Source organism: Lethenteron reissneri, chromosome 12, assembly GCF_015708825.2.
Source record: "Lethenteron reissneri isolate LAM-NWPU_2019-01 chromosome 12, ASM1570882v1, whole genome shotgun sequence".
Classification (NCBI taxonomy): Eukaryota; Metazoa; Chordata; class Hyperoartia; order Petromyzontiformes; family Petromyzontidae; genus Lethenteron; species Lethenteron reissneri.
In genome coordinates, this window is record NC_083790.1 from 708640 (window position 1) to 732150 (window position 23511).

Here is a 23511-nt window from a genome sequence, read left to right on the forward strand (position 1 = left end):
TATATCGAATCTACTGTGACGTCGCCTCGCCTCGTGACGTCACCTCGCCTCGTGACGTCGTCTCGTGACGGCGCCTCGTGACGTCGCCGGCCGGAAGAAGGAGGAGGAGCCGTCGCCATGGTGAGCGAGGCCTGGTCCCTTCGCCTCCGTGGAGCCGGCCTCGGGTCCGGCTCCCGGGCTCCGCTCCTCCCAATGCCCCCGGAGACTTGCCAGGGTCGGGTTCGACTCCCTTGGCGGGGGGTGGGGGGCTCCTGCGGGGCCCCCCGGCGTCGTAGAAGGCCCCTGAGTCAGGTTATTCGTACCCCGCCGCGGACCCCCCGGCTGGTGCTGGTTCTCTGCGGGGGTAGGGGCGGCTCTCCCTGGCCGCAGCCGCTAGTCGAGCACGGAGCTGAACGCACGCGTGTGGGATTAAATATGCTTAGCCCGTGAGTTTTAAAGTTAGTTTATGACTTGTTTAAATTGTCTAAAGTGGCTGAACTGTCAGATTTAAGTTAGGTTTAATTGGCAGGCTTAAAGTTGTGTTTATTGTGAGGTTTAATGTAGGGCTATGGGTGGCTTAATGTGCGGTTTATATCGACTGAAGTGTCAGGTTTAACACAGGTTTGTGATTTTGTTTGACTTGAATTGCGAGACTTGAGGAATCATATATGCGTCGTGTTCATTCATCTTAAAGTGCGAGGTTTAAGGTCGTACGCGTGGGGTTGCATTCGGCTCAGCAAGGCGAGCACAGCCGGCATCGCGAGTTGAATGAATTCACTGCTGACTGGAAGACTCTCTCACTCAAGGACACCGTGCGGGTCGTAGCAGTTGCTTTGGCCATACTTCACCACGCGGGTCAGTGAGCGGTGAAGGTGTTGAGTGGAGACGCGAGAGCTTAGACGTACAGTACAACACTTGCTTCGCTCCCATCACAACTCGCAGGACGTTCCGCCAGTTCCATTCATTATCGTTTGGCTTCGTATGACAGGGATTGCTGTACTGCCAATTGCTGCTGTGCTGTTATATGTACGTGGAATTTATTCCACTTCATTTGTTTAATGCAACCATCCTCTGGGCTGCCCAGTGTCTTGAGTCGCAATCATAATCTGTGTGCATCTCTGTGATGTTGTGATGATGTCCTATATCCAGGAACGCCTCGCGGAATCACGACTCTTTTTTTCACGAGGGGCATGCATCATACATAATATTATTTGGTTCCTTCATTAAAGTCACGTAGATAGAAAAAAAAATACAAATAAAGTGAATAAAAATATCACGACGTTTCGATCGCAACACAAGCGGTTATCATCAGGAAAAGGGGAGTTAGCCTCTAAAGGCAAACTGTTTATAAAGGTTTGGAGATGGACGCAGCCCAAGTGTATTAGCATCACTTTTGCCTTTAGAGGCTAACCTCTTTTCCTGATGACGACCGCTTGTGTTGCGATTCGAAACGTCGTGATATTTTTACTCCCTTTATTTTTAATTACTATTTTTCCTGTCTACGTGACTTTACCGAAAGAACCAAAGAATATGAATTCCTGCAGTCACGAAAGTTTTAAGTCAAAATCATACATAATGTTTGGCCAATTCCATCAACGGGTCTTTGGCATGTCATAGGAAACCAGAGTATCTGAAGACAATCCACCACGTGTACGAGGGGATAACTCTTGAAGCTGTGCGCAGATGGGTTCATGGGTACACTGTACTGTCATCCCCTGGCATCCTCAATCCAAGGGGGTTTGGGAGTTGCACAAATCTCTACGCGATCCACTGACATTTCCCTCCCAAGCGCTAAATCACAGGAGCACATTACCATCACCGCTCCTGGCCAGGTAACGCATCGCGACGAGCGTGTTGGAGTAGCAGGTGTGGGTCAGAGAAATCCCACCACGGTTACAATGGATGAACACTGTCACTACAACACTACGACGGATGAACACTAACGCACTGCATCCATCCGCCTGTCGCCTAGGGAACTCCGGTTAAGGACGTGGTGATTGGGCCCGACGCGCCCAGCTCCCTGCTGCTTTCCAAGCATGCGGACTACATCGCCGAGTACAGCTCCAAGAAGGACGACTATGTACGCCCAGCGTGCCTTGCGCGTTCACGCACTCGCACCCTCACGCACACGGTCAGGCGCTCGCACGCAAGCCGGCTGTGCTGCTCTCGTATGTTGGCAGGGATCAATGTTGTGCTGGTTGCCATCAGAGCTGACCCGGTTGATGGTCAGCGCGGGCCTGAAGGCCGTGAACGCAAAGCGGTCAGCAGCCAACTTTAAACGTGAACATCAGCACTGGGGAGGCGTGGTGCTTCCGGCGGCAGCCCTTCACATGCCATGCCGGCCTTAATAGTCGCTCGCTAACTGCACTTGTGTCAATGGTCTGTAAAGATCACACAGGTGGGGATCTTATATATATATATATGTGTGTGTGCACGTACTGTTTAGGATTTTACTCGAGGGATCCGTAATCTGTTATGTTTATAGGACTGAAAAGCAGAGTTATTGTTTGAGTAAAACCATCGTTGTTCAGTTAAGTAAAGGGTGAGGAGGGCATTTCAATGTTGATGCCCAGTGAGACAGTTTTATATTGTGTGGAGGGGGGAAGTCACGTCGGGCTTTTGTACACGTGGCAGTGAAGTGTTGCTTTGTCAGATAAATATGCAAAGATAGTTATCGACAGGCCAACATTTTAAGGCAAGTATGAGAGACAGTAGAATAGACAAGTTGCCCCAGCGGTCTGTAGCGGCTATGCGGTGGTGGGGCCTTCGCCCGTTCGCAGGAGTACTGCATCACGGAATACCTGCGCATGAGCGGCGTGTACTGGGGCCTCACCGCCATGGAGCTCATGGGCCAGCTGGGCCGCATGGACCGCGACGAGATCCTGCGCTTCGTGTCCGAGTGCCAGCACGAGTGCGGCGGCATCAGTGCCAGCCAGGGTCACGACCCCCACCTGCTCTACACGCTCAGCGCCGTGCAGGTAACTGGAGGAGCGGGGATATCTGATTCCCGAGGTAGTCGATCACTCGACCGATTATCGATTACCAATTATAATCCGTAATCGATTATCGGTCGAGTTACTCGACTCGTCCGGATCAGGAGGGAGTGAAGCAATATGTTGGGACCCTCTCTGAGTGTTATTCCTTCAGACTCTTCACCCGGAGCAACTGAAATGCCAAATAACTGCATGAGTAGTATCTGGCTAAATCAATTTTGTAGTTACAATTGGATTTATATACCGACTATGGCAGTAAACGAGATGATATCACCCCTATAATCCAGTCGCTCCACTGGCCCAATCCAATCCCAACCCGAGTCAGTTTCGCGATCGCACTCCCCGTCTTCAAAATCTTTCAAATAATCCCCACAACCCGCACGGCGTGGGGAGCCCCTCGACCAGCGGTGGTATTGACGAGTGTCGCTGTGCGCTCGTCTCGCCATCGCTAGATCCTGGTGCTGTACGACAGCCTGTCGAGCGTGGACGTGGAGAAGGTGGTGAGCTACGTACGCGGCCTGCAGCAAGAAGACGGTTCGTTCGCCGGCGACAAGTGGGGTGAGGAGATGCTGCGTTGACCCCTCTCTTGCCATAGAAGTTGAATTTTATTGAAGGATGCTAAAGATTGTATTTCTGATGTGGCGTCTGCATTGAAAGTGACACCTTCTGCCGTGCAGGTGAGATCGACACGAGGTTTTCCTTCTGCGCTGTGGCGACGCTCGCACTGCTGGTAAGACGCGTCGTTTCTCCGTAGGCCGCATAACGACTCGACTTGTACAATCGTCTCTTCGGCCGACTCGAGCGGGCCCCGCACGAGCGCGCCGCTTTCCTTGTCGTCCTCGCTGTGCGCAGGGCCGCCTCGACGCCGTGGCCGTGGACAAAGCCGTCAAGTTCGTCCTGTCCTGCATGAATTTTGACGGCGGCTTCGGGTGCCGCCCAGGCTCGGAGTCCCATGCAGGCCAGGTGATCGATCCGCCCTCTTGCCCGACCTCTCACTCACTCACCCACCCGCTCACTCGCCCGCCCGCCCGCCCGATCAATCACCCTCTCACCTGTTTGCTCATCCACTCACTCATCTGCTTCCTCGTCCAATAATATTAATGCTATTATGCTATCGGTGTCATGTCATTCAAACTAAAAATCTATTCAGAACCCTTGCAGAGCAGTGCAACCCTAGCCCCCCCCCGCCACCACCGTATTAGAGAACAGTCCATAAGTGGATATCACAGAGTTACCTCTGAGATCCCTTCAAGTCACCTCTGGCTCGCATAGGGCAGGGCAGCACTTTTGTCTCATTTGTACGGATTTGTTTCGATTCCTGAGCCCAAATGTAACATTCTCAGTGTAGGGAGCGGAGTATTGGGTGTGACGTGACTCGCTCGCACGCGCGGGTCTAGATATACTGCTGCGTGGGCTTCCTGTCGGTGACCGGGCAGCTTCACCACATCGACGCCGACCTGCTGGGCTGGTGGCTCTGTGAGCGACAGCTGCCTTCCGGCGGGCTCAATGGACGACCGGAAAAGGTAACGCCACAATCATACCATACCGCATCACGCCACGTCACTTCACGGTACACCGCGTCACTCCACCCCGCACCACATCATGCCACCACACGGCATCGCTGCACTCCACAACACACCATGCCGTACCACACTGCGTCATGCACACGCCACACCACACCGCACTTCCATTTGACCAACAGTAGTGGTACGTTTCGCTCGTCAAAACCGCTGTTGTGAATATTTTTCTGGCCAAGACGAAGAAAGCCTCAGTTATTGTTGTTATTCATGAGGAATCAAATATTCCAAATGAATATCGCAACCAAATATCATCCACGATTTCAGACCTTTAAAAAGCCACGGACATTATTCTTGACCGACTCAGATCTTTAGGTGCACGGCGCAGCACACCATCCACTGCATTACTGCTCTGAAGAATAAGATCAATTTCACATTGCGGTCTTGTCTTTTTAACATTTTGTTTTAAATCTCCCATTCCTTGTGTTCACCCTAAAACGGTGCTGCCACCGCTGCTGCGCACTTGTTGCCACTGCCGCCAGCTGCCGGACGTGTGCTACTCGTGGTGGGTGCTCGCATCACTGCAGATGATCGGGCGCCTGCACTGGATCGACCCCGACAAACTGCGGCGGTTCATCCTCGCGTGCCAGGACGAGGAGACGGGGGGGTTTGCCGACCGCCCGGGAGACATGGTGAGTGCCTGGCCGCGGGTGAATTACGGTTGTGGGCTCTGTAGGTGTGGGTTTCATCACGATGTCCGATGTTTGGCTCCATATGCCTGGAGCTTTTTCAGTAACTGAATTCAACTCGATTCGTATTCAGTTCCTGAAAAAGCACCCAGAACACGGAACGAAACGTCAGACATCGTGCCTAACAACATGCAGTACGACCCGAAAACACGTTGGGAGAGCTCATCACAACTGATGCCAGCTGCGGCTGGGAATCTAACTAGAGGAGCTGGGTTTGTCGTGCACAGTGGGCTCAGCACTATGCTACTGTTGCACCCATACACATGCACAAAAATACATAGACCACATGGACTCTTGAGGCAATTGCTGTAAGCTAGAATCTATGAAGGCGTATTAAAATAACAGCCAAAGCTGCCATTTGCCACTAAGTGATGATGACGTCACCGTGGCTCTTGTGCCAAGCTAGGTGCACTTTTAAGCCGTCATGTGAAGCGTGGAAAGCTCTCTGCTGGCAGGTCACGGGACGGACCCAGGTGTTATGCGTTGACTGCGATGACTGGCAAATGCACAACCTGTGCTCCACAATGTGCCAACTCACTCTGCTTTGCAAGGCTTGCCCCGTGAAGAAGGTCAGTGGGCATGGGTAGAACCCGTCGCTGTCGAAGCGATAATGACCGGCGGTTGAGAACAACTACGGAGTGGCAGCCAAGAAAGGGAACACGAAATTGGTCATGGCTCAGCTTGGTGGTGTTTTTGTCTTTGACCAGGTGGACCCTTTCCACACACTGTTCGGCATCGCGGGGTTGTCCCTGCTGGGAGAGGCCCAGGTGCGGCCCGTGAACCCTGTGTTCTGCATGCCCGAGGAGACGCTGAGGCGGATTGGCCTGGATCCCGACATCTTGGACTAGGGCGCCGCCCCCCCACCTCGCACGAGTCACGGGACACGGGGGCGTCGCAGCCGCCCTGGTTCCAGGAAAGCCGGCTCCCAGTCACGTGACCAATCTCAGCGCCAACGCGAAACTTGACCAACAGGCATGTGAACGATGGACAGGGTTAATATATACTCTTGGGTTCTTTCGGTAAAGTCACGTAGGTATAAAATAAAATAAAATAGATCACGACGTTTCGGGCGCAACACAAGTGTCCGTCATCAGGTGGGAAAGCATGCTTTATTTTATACCTACGTGACTTTACCGAAAGAACCAAAGAGTATGGATTCCTGCTGTCACGAAAGCTTCAAATCAAGAGGGTTAATATAGTTTAACATTCATCATTGCACTTAACCTGTAATGACTCATCAATTAAAGTTAATGCTCAACTAAAACCTTGACTCGTGAGTCATTGATTGATCAATTAAAAATCTGTTAAAGCCATCAATTAATATGCTCACGGCACATGCATTGATCAATTTAGGAATCCATTTATGAATCCTGGGATAATTGGCAAATTGTATTCAAGCGTTACGTACAAGTTGGAACCAGACAGAACTAAAGAGACCCAGTACAAATGTATAGCTGTGACAATATTTTATTTTTTGGTAATCCAAATTATGACAATTCACTTTGTATAAGGTCACGCGGTAATCAAATAACGATGTAAGATTTGTGACGTTTGATTATGATTTTACACCACTGCCAACTCTACTCACGATTTATCCCCCACCGAATGATCCCACGGTGTGCATGAATGTATCTGCCCTATGATGACTCTGAAGCTTCATAAATGAGTGACGTTCAGGTGCATACTGGGTATGTCAGTCTTTGGTGATGGACAGGGTTCAGGCACAGACACTCCTCCCCCTCCCCCACTCGGGGGTCCATCAACAGGAAGGACACGGCGTGTGGTCAGGTGCTCATCGTGTGACCCGACGCAACAAACGATGATGAAGCGGAATTGTGCGATTCCTGTTGGGCATTGTTGGAATAAATATTTTGTGGACACGCGTTAACATAGCCGATGGTTATTATTGTGCATTGGGATTGAGATAAATGCTGAAGAGGCCTTTTTAAAAGAAAAAAAAAACACATTTTTTTGTCCTCCGAAAGGTAACCCCCTTAAATAGTTTCATTTATTTGTCAATTGTTATCTATGGTTGCCTGTGGTCTTGTCGACAATGTGATATTTACAATCTGTCAGTATGCTTCTGTAATTTTCGAGGTGCAGGATATTCACCACTTTAAGAAAAAAAAATGGCATAGTTAAGCTAATAATTCTGATTTTGGATGGAAAAAGTAAGATGTACTTCCTGATGTTCTTGAATATGTAGCAGTGTAGCATAAATGTAATGCAGGAATTCACTTTTTATTTAAATATATAGCCACTAGCTTTACTATTCAGGATTCACCATGAACTTGGCTACCTTAGTCTCCCCAGTGGCAATGTTCACACACCACACCAGTTACTCATTATACAAGCCGAGTCGACCGAGAGGGAGGGGGCCCAGGACTGGTTCTAATAATTTAGTTTGGTGGCCGTGAGTGGGAATTGAACTCGGGTCGCTGGGTTTGGTAGCGCAGCGCTCTAACCACTACACTACTGCTCCCCCCCCCCCCACACATAAGCGCGTCCATAGGTACATATACACGCGCTTGCTGCAGACACGCAACTTTCAGGGTGCGTACGGCAGTAAACGCCTAAAATAAAGCAATTCTGCGCGAAGAATGCCTTAGACCTGCAACACATTTGCATTTCACTTTACCCGCGATCAGCTTCCGCACACGGGTCACATGACAGATGTGACGTCACAGCTCACATGCCGTGCAAATTATGCTTTATTGCGCCCCCCCCCCCCCCCAAAATACAAAAGTCTATTTTTATAAATTTTGCATGGTGTAGTCTGGAGAGTACCCACATGGCAAATTTAAAGTTTGTTGCAATTTCGGGAAGTACGCTAAACATTATGAACAGACACAATCACAAATTTCCCTTTTTTATATATATACTGTCGATGAATATTTCGCCATTTTACACTAAAACGACATGGGTTAGTATGTCGATTTTATTGGGCGAATACATTTTTGTGAAATTTCCCACTTTTTATCTCACGTGTGGCATGGCACGGCCTACACACAAGGAGGGGATTCACTCTTGGATAAATGCAGCCATAACATTTTTGAGGGAAAATTCTTTTTGGTATTTTTTTTATTCTGGACACCGTATTTTCATGAATAATGCCAAAAACGCCAGGGCAGTATGTGAGGTTGGTTCAAGATGGGTTACTAATTTGTTCAAGTCAAACACAGCTTGCACAGAATGCCTAATTTTCATTTACAAAATGTATTTAGCATGCATACTTATCCAAACTCGAGTTTTACTTAAATAGTCAAGAACCTTGGGCCACTTTTGTCAATTAAGGAGGCAAACTCAAGAGATTCTGTAATTTTTATTCAGCACACAAGTGCGTTTGCCACGCATACAAACATTCATTCTCTGGTTTTTATTGACCCGTTCAGCTACCACTTACCACCGATGTTAGCCATGGCAAGGAATGAGCTCGGGTCGCCAAGCCCATAGTGCATTTCACGAACCATTGCTCCCATATGCATGACGCTGCGAGTGGTGACGACCTTGGAACGCTGGACACCGCTGCCACCGCCACACATGCACTTCAATCACCAAAGACACAAAAAAATCACCCGTATTGCCTTTTTAGGGCACGTGCTGTGAGCAAGCACCTATGAAGGCTGGCACAGCACACGAGGGTGTGTGTGTCTGTGCGTGGGGCCCACAATATAAACACGGCAAGCCTCAAATTAAAATAAACAGACGCTAAAACAATCCTGGCTTCTCTACAAATAAACCCAACGGGACACGGAGATGAAGGCGGCATCGCTAATTCAACGACAAATCCAGACGCCACTCAGCGCAGACTGCCCGGCGATTTCCACCAACGCACACACACCTTGATTCAAGCAAATTCTGCCACAGCAGGGTTAGAGTTTGTGTGTGGGTTGGGTGGTGGTGGGAGGTGGGTGTGACGATTCACTCCCTGGCGATCTGAGGAATTGCCACCACTTTGAGGCCCAGGATTTGATTAAAGAATAAAAAGAAAATTTTTACTCCATGCGATATGAGTATTTGTACCCCAGGATTCAAATATTATATAATATTCTGAACCCAGGGTCAAAACTATGGAGTCAAAAGGCTACCCCACGCTGGCACCACTGACATCCTGGGTTTAAATCCGGGTTTCGGCCACTGCCTGCGATTAAACCAGGTTTCAAGTGCAACCAGTTTGATGGTCTCAGCTCAGTCACCAGTGACTCACAAAGAGACCCGTACACTCACAGGGACCCAGACTCCCATTAGACCCATAATTAACGATAAAACTATCACTCGTCAACAACACTGCCTTAAAAGAAAAAGAGGTACAATCAGCGGCGTTCATACGCTATGAAGAAGGGCCACTGCCCCCGACTTGTGTCTTTATAGGCCATTGCCAACGCAGCAACACCAAACAGTTTAATCACCGGGGTCCAGAGACCAACTTAACCCGAGTTGTGGTGAAACCAGGCCCTTAAACGTAGTGAGGTAAGTGGTGTCAACCCGGTCACCAATGACTGCGCAAAACCCCCATCGAGCATGACCAACAGCGCACACCGCCGATCGGCACTCGTGCCAGGGTTTCCGTGTGACCCAAGACCCTGTTACCATGAGTGGAGGTCGCAACGTACACACACACACGCATGAACGCACAAGCGCACAGGCAGAGGATTTCCCGGGAGACGGGGAGGGAGAGGAGGATGATGTGGGGAGGAAGGGGGAGCGGCGATAATGGAGGGGGGGGTCTTCAGGAACGCGAGAAAAGCGCTGGCACCTGACCGAGGAAGTAAACAAACACGGCCCACGTAGCGCCACCGCAGAGGTGGGCACAGCGCCACGGCACAAGTCCTGGCTCAGTGCCCACCCCTGCCCCTCCCCACCGGTGGGAGGTGGGGAGGTGGTGGGGGGATGGTGGGGGGATGGTGGGGAGATGGTGGGGGGATGGTGGGGAGATGGAGGAGATGGGGGGGGGGGGGCTGTGTTCTCGCTCGCGACTCGAGCGCCCGGTTTGGATTTCTGATTTCCCCGGTGGCCAGAGCGGCCATCTGGCGAGACGCAAAGCCGCATAACGGCATACCTGCACCACGGTAAAACAGCATAACCAGATATCCAAATAACCGCATATACAGTACAAATGTGTCACCGCACAAACCTCGCGAAATAAATAATGCGGCCGAAGAATCTGCAGCCATCACAGGGCTCTGGAACCAATCATGTAACGTGGTGTGCAGAGTGTGCGGTGTGCAGAGTGTGCGGTGTGCAGTGTGCGGTGTGCAGTGTGCGGTGTGTAGTGCGCGGTGCATGCAATGCATAATGTGTGCGCGGTTCGTGTGGCATGGTGTGCAGCGACGCGGCGTGGGCCGGTTACGTGTGCAGCGTACTGTGGCGTCGTGTCGGTGCCGCGCGGATTTGCCAACGCGGTGCTGCGTGGCACGGTGCGGTTTGTCGGTGCGCCGCGGTGGGGCCGTACGCGAGGGGCCATTGTGGCGCTCCGAGGGTCACCGCACTCCACCGCCGCCGCCTGCAGCCGTGGTGGCGGCGTCGCTAGAAGATGAAGGGGAGGTGCTTGGCGCCATACGCCTTGAAGAAGACGAGCAGCACCAGCGCCCAGAAGGAGAGGATGAAGGCGTTTGGCGGGTGCCACTCGCGACGCTTGCCCTGCCACCGCGCAAACCGTGGGCGCGCCGGGGTCACGCACAAGGACTTCTGGTGGCTTGCGCTAACCACATCAAGCCCACTATCCATAACCACACAAACCGCTCCGACACGAGCCCAAATCACACGAACCACCCGGACACAAATCCAACAGTTCTCAACCCGCGGGGCCTTTAAAGGGGAGGGGTGCAGGCTGCGGTATGGATACCGTGCAGGAGAACTTGCTAACGAAGCCTCTGTAGCCTCCTGTATGCTATTAGTGAGTCACTGCATGCCACACTTCATCAATACTCCCCCACAAGTGGGGCTTGGGAGGGTTGTGGGGGCCAGTGGTCTCGACTGGGATGCACCATACACCCTGTGCTCGCCCTATCCCTACCTAACCACACCATCAGGGTCACTGGCCCTGAAGTCTGAGAAGGTTATTCCAGCCTTAATAGGTGCTCACTAACAGTACTTGCTCCGACAGCCTGTTAAAGGCGACATGGAGGATCTCTGCATATGGTGTGTGTGGTGGTGAGGGTGTGTGTGGTGGTGAGGGTGTGTGTGGTGGTGAGGGTGTGTGCGGTGGTGAGGGTGTGTGTGGTGGTGAGGGTGTGTGTGGTGGTGAGGGCGTGTGCGGTGGTGAGGGCGTGTGCGGTGGTGAGGGTGTGTGTGGTGGTGAGGGTGTGTGTGGTGGTGAGGGCGTGTGTGGTGGTGAGGGTGTGTGTGGTGGTGAGGGCGTGTGCGGTGGTGAGGGTCTGTGTGGTGGTGAGGGTGTGTGTGGTGGTGAGGGTGTGTGTGGTGGTGAGGGTGTGTGTGGTGGTGAGGGTGTGTGTGGTGGTGAGGGCGTGTGCGGTGGTGAGGGTGTGTGTGGTGGTGAGGGTGTGTGTGGTGGTGAGGGCGTGTGCGGTGGTGAGGGTCTGTGTGGTGGTGAGGGTGTGTGTGGTGGTGAGGGTGTGTGTGGTGGTGAGGGTGTGTGTGGTGGTGAGGGTGTGTGTGGTGGTGAGGGTGTGTGTGGTGGTGAGGGCGTGTGCGGTGGTGAGGGTGTGTGTGGTGGTGAGGGTGTGTGTGGTGGTGAGGGCGTGTGCGGTGGTGAGGGTCTGTGTGGTGGTGAGGGTGTGTGTGGTGGTGAGGGTGTGTGTGGTGGTGAGGGTGTGTGTGGTGGTGAGGGTGTGTGTGGTGGTGAGGGTGTGTGTGGTGGTGAGGGTGTGTGTGGTGGTGAGGGCGTGTGCGGTGGTGAGGGTGTGTGTGGTGGTGAGGGTGTGTGTGGTGGTGAGGGTGTGTGTGGTGGTGAGGGTGTGTGTGGTGGTGAGGGCGTGTGTGGTGGTGAGGGCGTGTGTGGTGGTGAGGGTGTGTGTGGTGGTGAGGGTGTGTGTGGTGGTGAGGGTGTGTGTGGTGGTGAGGGTGTGTGCGGTGGTGAGGGTGTGTGTGGTGGTGAGGGTGTGTGTGGTGGTGAGGGCATGTGCGGTGGTGAGGGTGTGTGTGGTGGTGAGGGTGTGTGTGGTGGTGAGGGTGTGTGTGGTGGTGAGGGTGTGTGTGGTGGTGAGGGCGTGTGTGGTGGTGAGGGTGTGTGTGGTGGTGAGGGTGTGTGTGGTGGTGAGGGTGTGTGTGGTGGTGAGGGCGTGTGTGGTGGTGAGGGTGTGTGGTGGTGTGGGCGTGTGTGGTGGTGAGGGCGTGTGTGGTGGTGAGGGTGTGTGTGGTGGTGAGGGTGTGTGTGGTGGTGAGGGTGTGTGTCGCTCACCATTCGGATGATGTCTGCCACCGGCAGTGGATCCACGAAGTCGACCTCGAGAGGCCCAGGGCTGGTGAGTGTCTCTTCTGACCTGAAGTGCACAGCAGATGAGATCAGAGGTTGTCGGTTCGAATCCCGTGAGCCGCCCCGGTTAATACTGCGGTGTAGTAATTTACCGTGAAATACGACACGCCGTCTCTGCTTCATTCTCAGCGGACGTCAGAGATCCCGTGACGTCACTCGAAGAAGAGTCGGCTATCATGTGCCATCATCCCGGTACAAATTTGCCAAAAATTCAACATGTAAACCCTAATTGGGAAACACAAATAAGTCGCCGCGCCCCCCTGCTGCCAAATCTTGGTAGGAACCTCCTGAAAAAGCCTTGAGCCTTTCCTCGGCAAAACAAGTGTAATAAATTTTAACGACCATCCGACAAAATCTAAAGAGAAGCCCTAGACATGCCATCTCAGATTATCAGACAAAACTCTCGATCTAGCACAATCCGACCCAGATATCTTGAAAAGTGATCCGGCACAGCGGCCAGCGAGCCTCACCGCGGGAGCTCGGCGAGCGGGGGGCCGGTTTGCCGCGGCAGCGCCACGGTCTCCATCGTGAGCTCCACGTTGCGCACGCTGCCGAAGAAGTCGGTGATGAGCACGGAGCCCGGGTCGCGCGTGAACAGGTCCGTGCGCCAGCCCGGCGTCGAGATGCAGTCGCGCGGAGGGCACACCTGGAACTATGGGGGAGCACATGCGGACACAAACACACACACACGCACGCAGACACATGGACACATACAGAACTATCACTTAAACACGCAAACACACACACAGAACATGGACAGACAGAGCTCGCATTCACACACCTGGAACTATTGTGGTGGTGGTAGCAGCAGTGATGGTGAAGGAAATAGGGATGATAGTAGTAGCTGTGGTTATGGTAGTTGGTAGTGGCGGTGGCAGTGACGGTGGTGGCTGTGGTGGCCGTGACGGTGGTGGTGGTGACGGTGGTGGTGGTGACGGTGGCTTTGACGGCGATGGTGTTGGTAGTGGTGGCGGGCGTGACGGTGACAGTGATGGTGGTGCTGTCCGTGATGGAGGATCGTAACACACCAGGTCGGTCATGGTCTTGCGGGTGGCTGGGTGGATGTTCTCCAGGAAGTCGAGCAGGTGGTAGGTGTAGCGGTCAATCACAAACACGCCGATGCTCGAGTCCATGTGGTGCTGGTCGACCCCGGGGAGGGGTGGACATCAGGGAGGAGACAGCGGTGAGGGTCGTTAGCGGTGGGACATTCACGCTAAAGAGCGTCCAGCGGTGGAACTGTTCACCCCCTTCCCGGCGACTGTTGCGATTCACAGCGTTGTTCTTGTTTCCCAGCGGTCTGACCCCAACTGCGCTTTTGCCGTCGCGGCGTCGTGAGACAAAGAATCCGTTTGGAACCCTCACAAAGCAGCGAGACCCTCCCTATTCTAGTACAGCCCATGGAAGTGGATATCACAGAGCTACCTATGAGAACCTTTCACTTTGCAAGGCCAGTCTTGTGAGCAAACTGGGACCATCAAACTTACCAAGTTTGCTTACTCAGGAAATCCTCATGACTCCCTTTCAGGAAGGTCCTGCCAAGTTATTATGGGAGAGGGCGATGACGATCGATCCGTGAATTGCGATCGAGAATTGTACGGGAGTTACACTTTGGGAACGCGGCGCTTCAGGTGTCTCCGACCCCACAAAACTGCCCGGCCACCTCGCCGGTCACTCGTTTTAGGCCTAGTCAACCTAGGGAAGGTCCACACCAGGGAAGGCAAGCGGGCGGGGAGTCAGACACCCAGGTGAGTTTGGGCGAGCGGCAAGGCGGCCCTCACCGATAGAGAGTCCTCTCCGACCTGGCTGCTCCCGATCGCCATGACGTTGGGGGAGTAGAAGCGTTGGTACAGAGACACGGCCTGGCACGTGTCCACGATGAACAGCACCTCGTGGTACCTGCGGGCACACATGATACCACGTGATACCTGGAAATACCTCTCACACCCGCGCCTCTCACCGTCTCTCTCGCGTCCTCTCTGAACCCTCAGATTACACGGAGAGCCGTAGACTCGCAAAGATACCCGGAGACTCGTGAAGCGATCGGTGATCGGCCGCCTCTATAAAGTAACATGGATACACAGAGACGTGCATAGGGACCGACACTCACACAGACACCCAGAAACTCACATAGGGTCCGGTAAGATGAAACAATAAGAATAGGCGTCACCCTTTCTGGCAATAACACACTGGTGTTAAGATGTTCAAACAACAAATAGACGTCCATTGCAAGGCATCAAGTCTGCATTAGCCACATAGATATTCACCGGCTCTCATAGAGCTCCATAGACTTGCACAGACACACAGAGACTAACTTAGGGAGTTGACAGACTCGCATCTTAGATAAGCAGAGACTCGCATAGACCTATGACTGGCTCTCTCTATAAGTGAAACATGTCCACTCTTTCTGCAGAGCATCTTGAAATCACATTTTTCAATAAATCCATGTATTGTACTACGTAAACTCACACGCAGCACTGTAAACTCCCAAAGAGAGCAAAAGGCTCACATAGAGTACCATAAACTCACAAAAAGCCCCATGGACTCACATAGAGACCCATCGATGCTCACAAGAGACCCATAGAGAGAGAGAACGAAACTGGGAGAGCGGAGTGAGCTGCCTCTGGGATTCGCTGCCGATTTCATTTCATCCCAGACAGTGTTGGTAGCACAGCATGCTGTCCGCTACATTACCGCTCCCCGCACGCTGATACGCACACACCAATACGCGCACACACAAGCAGTGGCTGAGACAGATTGAGACGGAGAGAGTGAAAATCCTGCACTACAAAAGAAAGGGTTTCACAAACGCTCTTTGGATTTTATTTTTTTCATCTACATCTGACGCAAGCTTTGCTGCAGAGAAGCACGGACACCATCACAGACGCCTTCCAACGGAATCGCAAACAAGACGCATGCATCAACTTCTGAGCATGCGTGCGTGCGTACATGTGTGTGGGCGTGCATGTGCAGTGGTTAGTGCACTGCACAACAAACCAGGAGACCCAAGTTCGATTCGAACTCATGCCCCATAATAGGGACGAATATTTGAACAGATCCTGGGCCTCCTGTAGGTCGACTCAACCTTAAATGAGTACTTCGTGCAATGTATAAACATCAGCACTCAGGAGACAAAGGCGGCCGGGTGTGATGCTGGCCACACCGCTGCATCATGAGTCGTGCCTGCCTTCACAGCTCACTAACCGCACTTGCCCCAACGGTCTGTTAACGGCTACATGGGGGATCTTTGTCTTTGTGCGAGTGGTGCGAGGTTCAGCCTCACCGCTGCTTCTGCCACATTTGCTCAAACGCGTCGGCGAGCTCCACGTTTGAGATCTCCTCTGCGTCCTGGAACTTCAGGAAGCCATCTCCACCGTGTCCTGAGTGCGTCAAACACACACATACCCAAAGTGAGCGTCACCCATACACCCACAGTGACCGTCACACACACATCCACAGTAAGCGCCCACGCACCCACACACCCACAATGAGCATCACACACACCGACATAAGCGTCACACACACACACACATACCCACAGTGAGCGTCACACACCCACATACCCACAGTAAGCATCACACACACACGCACAGTGAGTGTCACACACACACACCCACAGTGAGCGTGTGTGCCTGTGTATGTGTGTGCGTGTGTATGTGTGTGCGTGTGTATGTGTGTACCTGTATATGTGTGTGCGTGTATATATGTGTGCGTGTGTATGTGTGTGCCTGTGTATGTGTGTGCCTGTGTATGTGTGTGCGTGTGTATGTGTGTGCCTGTGTATGTGTGTGCGTGTGTATGTCTGTGCTTGTGTGTGTGTGCATGCGTCACACCAGTCATGTAGATGAGGATGTTGCTGCGATCGTCCGTGAGGAGCCGTTTGGAGCGGGGAGTGCTGGGAGGCAGCCTTCCCGTCAGCACGCGCAGAAAGTTCTCCACCGTCACCTGCCGGGCCCAGCGGTCGCGACGCTATCAACACGGCAATAGCCACTTTGAAATCGTTTGGCCCCAACAGATACACGTCGCCCCTCACCGCCAAATCAATAGCGACGTCACCCCACGCGATGGAGCGGCGAGCAGGAAGCTCAAGCGGCAGAGCGCGAAGGCGAATTGACGGTGGATGCGTGGTGGTGGTAAAGCGACGGCGCGTGGTGGAGTGGAGCGACGGCGCAGTGGTGGAGGTGGAGCGACGGCGCGTGGTAGAGGTGGAGCGACGGCGCGTGGTGGAGTGACGACGCGTGGTGGAGGTGGAGCGACGACACGTGGTGGAGGTGGAGCGACCGTACTAAAATGTAGACTGTGGGGGGGGGGGAGATTGTGTGGCGAGGTGGACCGTGCCGGCAGGACCTCGTATCCGCGGTAGTCCACCTCCACGTCGTCCCCGTACACGTTGATCTGCTCGGCCGCGTTGTTAAACACGGTGGCGGGGCGGGGGTTGCGGGGGTTGCACGCCATGTCGTCCGCCAGCATCAGGATGATCTGGCTGTGGGACGGCCACGCACAACCACAGCACTCAACCACAGTTCACCTCATCCGCTCCCCGTGCACCCTACTCCCGATACTCCCTATAGTTATTCGTGAAATAATGCGGACAGTTTAGTTAATTTGGCACTCCTCTTCGTAACCACTGTCAACCCTGCTCCCTTTTAAAAAGGCCTACGGGAAGGGATATTTGGATGCACTAATTGTAACATAAAATTAACAGCCATCTATTGTTGAAGATCTCCCCATGTTGTGTTGGTCGTGAGGGTTGTTTCACCATACTTCACCACGCTGGTCAGCGTGGGTTAAAGCCAGGGGTGGGGTTCCTAGGAATGGTTGAAATATCACTCGCTGCCACCAATGGCCGGGTTCACAGCGCAGCGCACCAACCACTGTGCCCCACCGCTCCATACTGGGTGGCTCTAACAAATGATACAATTACGACACCAATGGGGGGAGGCCATTCTGCCAGCAGCAGAGTGGGCAAGCAGTTAGAGGGTTGCATCTGCAATGTGAATACGACGCACCTGTCCGGAATGCCCAGACGCTTGACGCTGCGGTAGACAGACAGCACGTTGGCGACGTGGCGGTAGTTAAACCAGAAGCGAGATGTGCACACCTTGAGAGGAAAACACACACACACAGAGATCCCCACAGGTAGCCTCTATAGACCCACTGGGACAAGAGATGTAAACAAGCGATTGTTCAGGCCGTCACGGCACACGAGGGAGTGGTGTGACCAAACTTACAGCCGGCCACTTATTTCTCCCTGGCAAATGTCAGCTCATCTCAACCATGCCGGTGCCATGCTGCAGTCCAGCCGAGGGGAGTCCAGCGGCAGCTGTCCCTGTGCAGCGCCAAGTGTACGCGGCACCGACCTGCAAGCGGGCGTTAGTCCGCGTGTAGGGGCTGATGTTTCGGTGAGGTTCATCATAATATATGCTAGGTATTTATAAGATTTGGAAATGTTGGACCGTGGCAGCCACACGCGTGGTCTGCTCTGTGTAGAATCACGCCAGGTGATCTTGAACTTCCACCATGAAGCGGAGAGTGCTTGGCGTTTGTGGTTAATACGCACGCAGTATTAATGAGGGCGGCCTCTGGGCTGTAACCATCCAGGAGCAACACTCACCAGCACCGCCCAGTTGTTGGTATGGCCACTTTTGAAGAAATGTTCAGTTTGTCCCTGAATCACACAGACACACCACACGCAGCCGGCAACCTGAGTTAGATTCCTGGCCACAGGTAACATCAGTGGCGAGCGAGCGAGCGACACCTGAACCGGTCCTGGGCTCCCCTCCATACTTTACCAACCTGCACTGAACATCGTGGTGAAGTATGGTCAAACAATCCACATGACCGAGGCGGCTTGTGTGTAAGGGAGTTCTCAACACAGCCTGGGAGTGTAGCTACAAGAGTCGAGGAGTAGTCCTACACGGAGCCGGCAGTGTGGCCAGCCCCACGCCGACCGCCGCCTTTGTATCCCCACTTCTGAAATTCACCGCCACCCAAGTGGTAATCATGTATGTGCCAGTCAGCCCACGGGAAGCTCAGTGCAGATTCATGCACCACTCAGCCACACACACAGAAAGCAACGTCTGCCATCATTCATCACCATGCAGCGGTGATTTCAGCACGGCTCCTGTACCAGGCTAGGTGCACCTTTGCGTAGACGCATGTAGCTCGCTACCGCAGGAAACGTGTATTTTGCGGGTAGCGTCTGCCTTCACACCTGTACGTCTTCAGCCGTGGAGGCGAGGAGCCCAGGAAGAGGGAGGAGGAGGAGGAGGAGGGAGACGAGGAAGAGGAGAGGGAGGCCGGGCCCGGCTCGGCACGGCGAGCGACGAGACGCGGCCATCGCTGCAACCGGCAACACCACGGGAGCGGTGACGTCACGGAAGCCTCAGGCAGCCATCTTGGTCGGGGATAGAATCGATGACGGCCGCGCTTTCCATTGGCTCAGGCCGAGGATTCGGTAGTGACGTCACGGCTGTCTCGACCTATAGGAGAGGCGACAGGCCCCCCTCCCACTCCCTTAGTAAGATGGCCGCGCGACGCGGGATTGTATTTGCTAACACGCATGCGCAAAATTAATCGTCCGTGTTTGTGTGATGTGGGAAATGTGAACGTCTGCGCGAGACAAGCACAGCGACAGCAAATCGGCGATTTCGTCAACAAACGTCGCGACATCATCACGACGGTCACGTTTCATTCACAAGCTTCTACTTCGTTGTCCACCAGCGCCACGCCGAGTCGTGGGGCGAGTTCTCAGGAGGCTCCCGCTGCTGGCGGTTTTTTTTAAATGTGTAAGATGTTCACAGACAATTAACGAGGAGCCGTGCTGGTAATTATTAAACACGTGGGAGGGAGACGGAGCAGCCGGAGATGCCCCCCACGCTCAGTCAGCGTACAGATGGAAACCCCCGCGACCCCCAACAAATATGACAACAAATATGACGTGTACTATATTCTTGGTTCTTTCGGTAAAGTCACGTAGAAGGGAAATAATAAAATATAAATATAAAACAATAAAAATTCTCACGACGTTTCGACTGCAACACCTGATGATGATTGCTTGTGCTGCAGTCGAAACGTCGTGAGAATTTTTTTTGTTTTATATTTATATTATTTTGTTATTTCCCTTCTACGTGACTTTACCGAAAGAACCAATAATATGAATCCCTGCAGTCACGAAAGCTTTAAATCAAAATGTATGACGTGTACTGTTTGTCACTTACTCTTAGATTTTTTCACGTAGGTAAAAATAAATAATATAAATAATAATAGAAATAAAATAATAAATCACGATTTGTTAAAATAAAGTAAAATGCTTCAAAATTAAATACACAGATTTTTAATTATTGTATTGTTTCCCTTCTACGTGACTTTACCGAAATAACCAAGAATGTATTAGTTCTTAAGCACATTGTACGCTCACGTTACAAATACAACGGGGTTAAATGATGCACGTGCGACGGTGCCGAAGACCAGCGGCGTCAAGCTCGGCCCTCACAGCAGCAGCAGCAGCAGCGAGTTGGCAGTGTAGGGGGCACAGCTGCTGGTGGTGGTGGTGGTGCATCAGCCGGTCAACTCAATCAGTCGACCCGTGGCACCTGCAGGGTCTGTCCCGTGACCTCCTGCACCTAACCTGGCACAGCAGTCAAGCCGTGGCACCTGCTGAGTCTGTACCGTGACCTCCTCCTGCACCTAGCCTGGCACAGCAGTCAACCCGTGGCATTTACTGGGTCTGTCCCGTGACCTCCTGCACCTAGCCTGGCACTGCAGTCAACTCACGGCACCTGTAGGGTCTGTCCCGTGACCTCCTCCTGCACCTAGCCTGGCACAGCAGTCAACCCACGGCACCTGCAGGGTCTGTCCCGTGACCTCCTGCACCCAGCCTGGCACAGCAGTCAAGCCGTGGCACCTGCTGGGTCTGTACCGTGACCTCCTCCTGCACCTAGCCTGGCACTGCAGTCAACCCACGGCACCTGCAGGGTCTGTCCCGTGACCTCCTCGTGCACCTAGCCTGGCACAGCAGTCAACTCATGGCACCTGCAGGGTCTGTCCCGTGACCTCCTCCTGCACCTAGCCTGGCACAGCAGTCAACCCGTGGCACTTACTGGGTCTGTCCCGTGACCTCCTCCTGTACCTAGTCTGGCACAGCAGTCAAGCCGTGGCACCTGCTGGGTCTTCCCCGTGACCTCCTCCTGTACCTAGCCTGGCACAGCAGGCAACCCGTGGCACCTGCTGGGTCTGTTTCGTGATCTGCACCTAGCCAGGCACTGCAGTCAACCCATGGCACCTGCTGGGTTTGTCCCGTGACCTCCTCCTGCACCTAGCCTGGCACAGCAGTCAACCCGTGGCATCTGCTGGGTCTATACCATGACGTCCTCCTGTACCTAGCCTGGCACAGCAGTCAACCCATGGCACCTGCTGGGTCTGCCACGTGACCTCCTGCCAGCGAGCCTTCGACAACTTAACGTGGCTTCAAAGCGCCCCTAGCCTGGTACAAGCGCCGTTGTGGCGAATGTTGGTTGGTGTTGGTGTGCCTCAGCGTGCCACAGAGTCTGTTGGCGTGAGTGGGGAGAGGGTTTGCGAGTGTGAGAGAGTCGAGTGTGTGAGTGTGATTGTCCCTTCGAGTGTCAGGGTGCGAATGCAATGTGTGGTGTCTGTGCGTGTGTGCAGTGTTTCCGTGCGTGTGTGTCTGTGTGATGGGGAGCTGTAGTGTAGCGGTTAGCGCGCTGCGCTATGAACCCAGCGACACGGGTTCGATTCCCGCTCACGGCCAACACCAGTGACGATTATCTGAACCGGTCTCGGGCCTCCCCTAGGTCGACTCAGCCTCAAATGAGTACCTGGTGCGGTGTGTAAACATTGCCACTAGGGAGACAAAGGCGGTCGGGCGTGGTGCTGGCCACCCACCCCCTCGTGTGCCGTTCCGGCCTTCATAGGTGCTCGCTAACAGCACTTGCCCCTACAGTCTGTTAAGGCTATACGGGGGATCTTTGTCTATGTGTGTGCAGTGTTTCCATGCGTGCGTGTTTGTGTCAGGTGTTTTCACGTGTCTGTGTTTGTCTAAAACACGTGTATGGGTGTCTCTGTGGGTGTCTCAACGCGCGTTTAGATTATTTGCATTTCCACACGACGATCAGCCACTTCGTGGAGCTATCATTTGTGGCCATGTCGCTTCTGAGACAGAAGCTAATAGCTCAGTGGGCCTTACCTGGTAAGATAAAACAAAAAGTTTAGTTTCATCTTCTTGGTTCTTTCGGTAAAGTCACGTAAAAGGGAATACAAATAAAACATAATAAAATACAATTCTCACGACGTTTCGGCCACAACGCAAGCAGCCGTCCTCAGGCTGCTTGCATGGATATGTCTGTATGTGTGCATGTCTCTGTATGTGTGCGTGTGCTGCCCAACCACCCCCTCGTGTGCCGTCCCGACCTTCAAGGGTGCTCTCTCTCCAACAGCACTTGCCCCAAATATCTGTGCAGTCTATACGGGGGAACTTTGTCTTTGTGTGTCTACGTGGGGGAGCGGTGGTGTAGTGGTTATCCCACTGCTCTCGCAACCCGGCGACCCGAGTTCGATTCCATATCACGGCCACCAACGCCGATGACGATCATCTGAACTGGTCCATTGCCTCCCCTAGGTCGACTCAGCCTCAAATTAGTACCTGGTGCGATTTGTAAACATCGCCATTGGGGAGACAAAGGCGGCCGTGCTGTTAGCGAGCACCTATGAAGGCACGGCCTGTAAAGGCCACGTGGGGTGTCTTTGTCTCTATGTGTGCGTGTCCATCGAGAGAGCGAGAGGGGCCGGGCTTGTCTGCTGGCGGTGGCCCGCGTCTGCTGAGCACGCGGGGGCCCCGTGCGCTGGCGTCGTGGGAGCGAGAGGAGAGGAGGCTGGGGAGAGCAGAGAGAGCGAGAGGAGAGGGGGCTGGGGAGAGCAGAGAGAGCGAGAGGAGAGGGGGCTGGGGAGAGCAGAGAGAGCGAGAGGAGAGGGGGCTGGGGAGAGCAGAGAGAGCGAGAGGAGAGGGAGAGCGAGAGGGGGAGAGGGGCAATATGAATATCAAGAGGAGAGGGGGAGAGGGAGAGGGGGAGAGGAGCAATAGGAATATGAAGAGGAGAGGGGGGAGAGGGGGATAGTGTGGAATATAAAAGAGAGGTTGGGGAGCAGAGGGAGGGAGGGAGAGTTGGTAAGAAGGAGGGAGGGTGAGAGTGAGAGAGAGAATGAGGAAGAGAGGTGGAGAGCGGAGGGGTGAAGAGTGAGTAGAGAGCGAGGGAGAGCGGTTGCGAGACGCGGTGTGGAGAGAACGAGAGGGATAAAGTGATAGAGAGAGAGAGACAAGAGCCAGGAGGAGAGAGATGCACGGGATGTGACAGGGGGAGAGTGGCAGGGAAAGAAGTGAGAGCGGGGAGAGTGAAAGCAAAAGAGAGAAAAAAATACGAAATGATGAACGAAGCAAAGTGCCTACTACACCGAGCATCTTCTTGTTTCCACTGATCGTAAAAAAAGGAGAGACAGACGATGAAATCGACATTTGGAATAGGAGGGAGAGCGAGTCACGGGGAGAAAGGGGAGAAAGGGGAGAGACGGGGGGAGGGGGAGACGGAGGGGGGGGAGACGGAGGGAGAGAGAACAGCGAAACAGAGCGAGAGATGCACACAGCGAGAGAGAGGAGAGTGAGAGACACGGAAAGAGGAGAGAGTGCGAGAGACACGGAGAGTGTTAGAGACGAAGAGAGTGAGAGGCACGGAGAGAGTGAGAGAGACACGGTGAGAGTGTGAGAGAGAGTGTGAGGAGTGAAAGGGGGAAGAGACGGGACAGAGCGAAGAGGTGGACGAGAGGGGTGG

The 23511-nt window shown here is 53.4% G+C and overlaps 2 protein-coding genes across 4 annotated transcripts; one reads left to right on the forward strand and one right to left on the reverse strand.

Moving 5' to 3' along the window:
* The first annotated feature begins 75 nt into the window (after window positions 1-75).
* RABGGTB (Rab geranylgeranyltransferase subunit beta) lies at window positions 76-7126 on the forward strand. 3 transcript variants are annotated; one of them, XM_061550341.1, is made up of 9 exons: window positions 76-120; window positions 1952-2059; window positions 2760-2957; window positions 3425-3530; window positions 3650-3702; window positions 3825-3935; window positions 4370-4495; window positions 5032-5181; window positions 5946-7126. In XM_061550341.1, the coding sequence occupies exons 1-9, from the start codon at window positions 118-120 to the stop codon at window positions 6084-6086; spliced, it is 996 nt and encodes a 331-aa protein (XP_061406325.1). In that variant the 5' UTR covers window positions 76-117; the 3' UTR covers window positions 6087-7126. The 3 variants fall into 3 exon arrangements, with proteins under 3 accessions (XP_061406325.1, XP_061406326.1, XP_061406324.1); XM_061550342.1 differs by lacking the exon at window positions 76-120 and adding an exon at window positions 623-834; XM_061550340.1 differs by lacking the exon at window positions 76-120 and adding an exon at window positions 1453-1811.
* Window positions 7127-8547: 1421 nt separating this feature from the next.
* Window positions 8548-19066, reverse strand: PIGK (phosphatidylinositol glycan anchor biosynthesis class K). The gene is made up of 11 exons (XM_061550339.1): window positions 18885-19066; window positions 18285-18338; window positions 17680-17771; window positions 17018-17153; window positions 16504-16615; window positions 15954-16050; window positions 14452-14569; window positions 13702-13812; window positions 13144-13325; window positions 12599-12680; window positions 8548-10878 (listed from the first exon to the last, which is right to left on the reverse strand). The coding sequence occupies exons 1-11, from the start codon at window positions 19008-19010 to the stop codon at window positions 10765-10767; spliced, it is 1224 nt and encodes a 407-aa protein (XP_061406323.1). The 5' UTR covers window positions 19011-19066; the 3' UTR covers window positions 8548-10764.
* Between the last annotated feature and the right edge of the window lie 4445 nt (window positions 19067-23511).